Source organism: Erinaceus europaeus, chromosome 5 (assembly GCF_950295315.1).
Source record: "Erinaceus europaeus chromosome 5, mEriEur2.1, whole genome shotgun sequence".
NCBI lineage: Eukaryota > Metazoa > Chordata > Mammalia > Eulipotyphla > Erinaceidae > Erinaceus > Erinaceus europaeus.
Genome location: NC_080166.1, coordinates 111,774,617 through 111,778,408, shown reverse-complemented (window position 1 = coordinate 111,778,408; position 3,792 = coordinate 111,774,617). Strand labels below are relative to the sequence as shown.

Here is a 3,792-nt window from a genome sequence, read left to right as displayed (position 1 = left end):
CTTGGTCCCACTTTTCACTTTAAAATATTATAGTACAGTCATTGAAACTACCAATAAGATTCACTGTATGACAGACACAGAGAAAATATCATGTCCTCTCCTCAGCACTTCTGCCTTCACGTTATTCTTTGTTTATATTTACTTATTTATTCCCTTTTGTTGCCCTTGTTTTTTTATTGTAGTTATTATTGTTGTTGTTATTGATGTCATCGTTGTTGGATAGGACAGAGAGAAATTGAGAGAGGAGGGGAGACAGAGGGGAAGAGAAAGATAGACACCTGCCGATAGAAAGATAGACACTTGCTTCACCGCCTGTGAAGTGACTCTCCTGCAGGTGGGGAGCTGGGGGCTCAAACTGGGATCCTTACAGGCTTTGTGCCACATGAGCTTAACCCGCTGCACTACCACCTAACTCCCCACATGTTATTCTTAACTTGGCGGTGGCTTGTCCATTCCTTGATGGAAATGTGTTTTCATCTCACAGTCTTTTTAGATGAAATTTTCCCCTCCACTAAATTTATCTTTGAGGCTCAGTGCCTGCAAAACAAGTACATAGTTCCTCCTACCAGTTCCCCCTTTCTTTTTTGGATAGGGACAGAGAGAAACAGAGAGTGGGTGTGGAAGAGAGAAAGTGAGACACCTGCAGTACTGCTATACCACTCTTGAAGCTTCCCCACCCCCTGCAGGTGGAGACTAAGGGTCTTGAACCCAGGACCTTGTGCATGGTGAAGTGTGAGCTCTACTGGGTACACCACTGCCTGAGCCTCTATTTCACAGTATTTTAATTTTCTGATGTTTTTGCTTGAACACTTTGAAGTACTCTTTCCCTTCCTCATATATCTGTTGCCATCTACTGCTTAGGTTTCTTCAAGTCAGTGTCACCCTCTTAAGATTAATATGATCAACTTCTCCATCATTGCATTCCTAGCACTTATTGCTCTCCGAAATGACCTAGTTTTTTTTTTAATTGCCTCACTTATTTTCTGTCTCCCCTCATGAAAACACACATTTCTGAATAGAAAGGACCTCGACCTGCCTTTCTTGCTGCTCTGTCTCCAGCATGCAGAACAGTTTGTAGGACATACAGTTCTATGTCTGCCTGTCATCTGTTTCTCTCCTATGTATGTATGATGTAGCTGCTCTGGCTGAGTAAACAAAATAAGTCACTAAGCACAGCAGCTTATCAAATAGTTTGCTCGTTAGGGAAAAAAAAAGAATTTAGCAAAGTTATTTCCTTGATAATCCAGACTCAGCAAATGAACCTTTATGTCGTTAAATCTGTCAGAATTTCATGATCACTAATAGCCTTATTCTCATCTTAATCCTTATTGTTCTGTCACAAGAATCATCTTGAAGTATGAAAGAGTAACATCTTTAACCCTAAGATGTTCATTCATTCATTTATTCACTTATTCCCTAACACAGTTTAGCGAAATTTCAAGTAATTCGGAAATAACACGCTATGAAATTATTCATGGTCAAATAAGTGGAGGTGAACAAATAAAACAAAACAAAAACCATTGTGAGTGTGGATGGAAGCCAGGAAGGAAACCTGTGCATACAATGCTCCCCAGAAAGTGGTGCAGTTTCTAGAGATGTGCTGCAGATCTGGCTTCACATTGTCTATAGGACAAAGACTACTGTGTTCCCTGATGGCTAAAAAGGACAATTTTAAGACCCCAGAGAATGATGTGAGAAGGAATGTTCTCTACAGCATCTTTATAATTATTTTATTTTACTTTTTTTTTTTTTTGAACATGAAAGCTCCTTTATTCCAGCTAACCCATAAAATGTATCACTCCACACATTTCTTACAGCAGAATATGGTACATATTCCCCTACATTCTTCTAGATAGAAAGAACATATTCTCTTATATTCTCCACAGGAAAATGGTGTCCATCTTCTTACTAACTCCTTGGTGAGATTCCAGTCAAAACAGGAGAAAGGGCCCTGGGGCTGAAAGGTGGTTTCGCCACCATCAGAAGAGGTGGCTCTTGGGTTTGCCGCACAATGTGAGTTTCTTGGTCGTGAGCATCTGCGCCAAGCCATTGAGGAACACCAGGAAGATGGTCATGGACATGACAATCACGTAGTGGCTGATGCTTGTTCCAATATCAAGCCAGCTGCCATAATCCTGGACCAAGAAGAAAAAGTGCAAAGCCATGATGTCTGATATGACGAGAACCATGAGAAAAAGGCTTTTTGATGACAGCTGGGTAGTTAACTGAACTGCTTCAAAAGCACACATCACAAGTACAAAGGGGATTAAAATCTTCCACATCATCAGGGTTCCCATCACAAAAGGACTAAACACCGTCACAAAGCAATAGACTGAAGCAAGATCAAAGCTGTTAATAGAAGCTATATTCCCAGTTCCAAAAAATGCTGTCAGTAAGAAGAAAACAAGGAAAAAGGCCCTATGGATGTCGTCGAGATAGAGCTTTCGATACTGAGTTATATCAATATTGTAGGCAAACTGGATACTGTTGACCTTCTGTTTACAGGAAAAGCCAGATTGTTGCAGGGTTTCTTGTTCCATGTGTATCCAGATGAACATCAAACATGACAGCACTAATGGGAAGAGAGCTTCATACCCTGTGCTTAGAAGCAGGTAGGTGGACATCAAGGAAAGGAGTATGCTGAACAACCGCTCGAAGAGGATGGTGGGACTCAGAAGTGGCAGGATGAAGGAAGAGGCTAATATGATCCAGCTAATGGTCTGATTAAGAAAGGGTAGTCCTTGTTTCCGCTGCAGACTACTGTGCGTGCTATACACGGTGTACATGGAAAGCATGATGCTCAGTATCTGTAGCAGATACAAAAATAGTTCTCCATCGAGATTATCTTTTCTTTTTATATATGATGTCACAACAAACAGGGACAGAAGAAGAACCAGCAAGCCTGCTCCCATTACCACAGAGATGTCTGGCTTCTGTCCTACAACAGGCATCAGTGGAAACACTACCAGGAGCAAAGAGAACAAAGTCCAACTCAGTGAGGTGCTCTTTGCTCGAGTCCACAGCTGAGTGACGAATGGCCAGCCCGCAAATGCTGTAAGTCCAGCTGTAAGCATATAGCGGTAGAAAAAACTGAGAACTAGTATTTCAAGTCCCAGACCAAAGACTAACAGGCTTCCAATAAATTGACCAGGGGGAAAGGTCAGCAGAGACTTGACAAGGTCCTCAATCACTGGAAATTCGCTCAGAAGCGCATGCCATATTGGCACCGGCAACAGACAGTACACGTAGTAAGTCCAGGGACAGGACTGAATCAGCAGGAAAAATGCTATTGCAATGCCAACAGCTACAAAAGTACATGTCAGGAGATGATTTGGTTTCTTAATTTTGTTACTACCACCTCTGGTGAGGTTGGAATGAGACTTGATGATCAACAGAGAAGCATAAGATGTCCATCCCACAAAACCAAGAACAACAGTGATGCCCAAAAAGAATCTGTCGTAAGTGTGGTAGTAGGACAATCCTTCCAGTGCAAGACGAATCAGCTCCTTGCAAAGGGAGATTGCTTCGTCATACTTCTTTTGTTTTATGAATTTTTTTAATTTTACTTTTATTTTATTATTTTATTTTACTTTTAAGAAAGAGAGGGAGAGGGAGAGGGAGAGAGAAAGAGACACAACACCTGTGAAGCTTTCCCCTGCAAATGGGAACTGGGGCTTGAACCACGAAGTCTTTGCTCTCAGCCAGGTGCATGACCATCTTATGTGGTAAATGAAGGCAAATGTCCATATTCCCCTTACAATATAACAACACACAAAAGTGGATTAAAAATAA

The 3,792-nt window shown here is 41.4% G+C and overlaps 1 protein-coding gene across 1 annotated transcript; it reads right to left on the bottom strand.

Annotated features, from left to right (window-relative positions):
- Positions 1–1,596: 1,596 nt before the first annotated feature.
- Positions 1,597–3,578, bottom strand: LOC103118783 (GPI ethanolamine phosphate transferase 1-like; the record flags this gene model as incomplete). The annotated part of the gene is made up of 1 exon (XM_060191598.1): positions 1,597–3,578. A coding segment is annotated over one exon (1,599 nt), but the record flags the coding sequence as incomplete, so codon positions are not given.
- Positions 3,579–3,792: the final 214 nt, after the last annotated feature.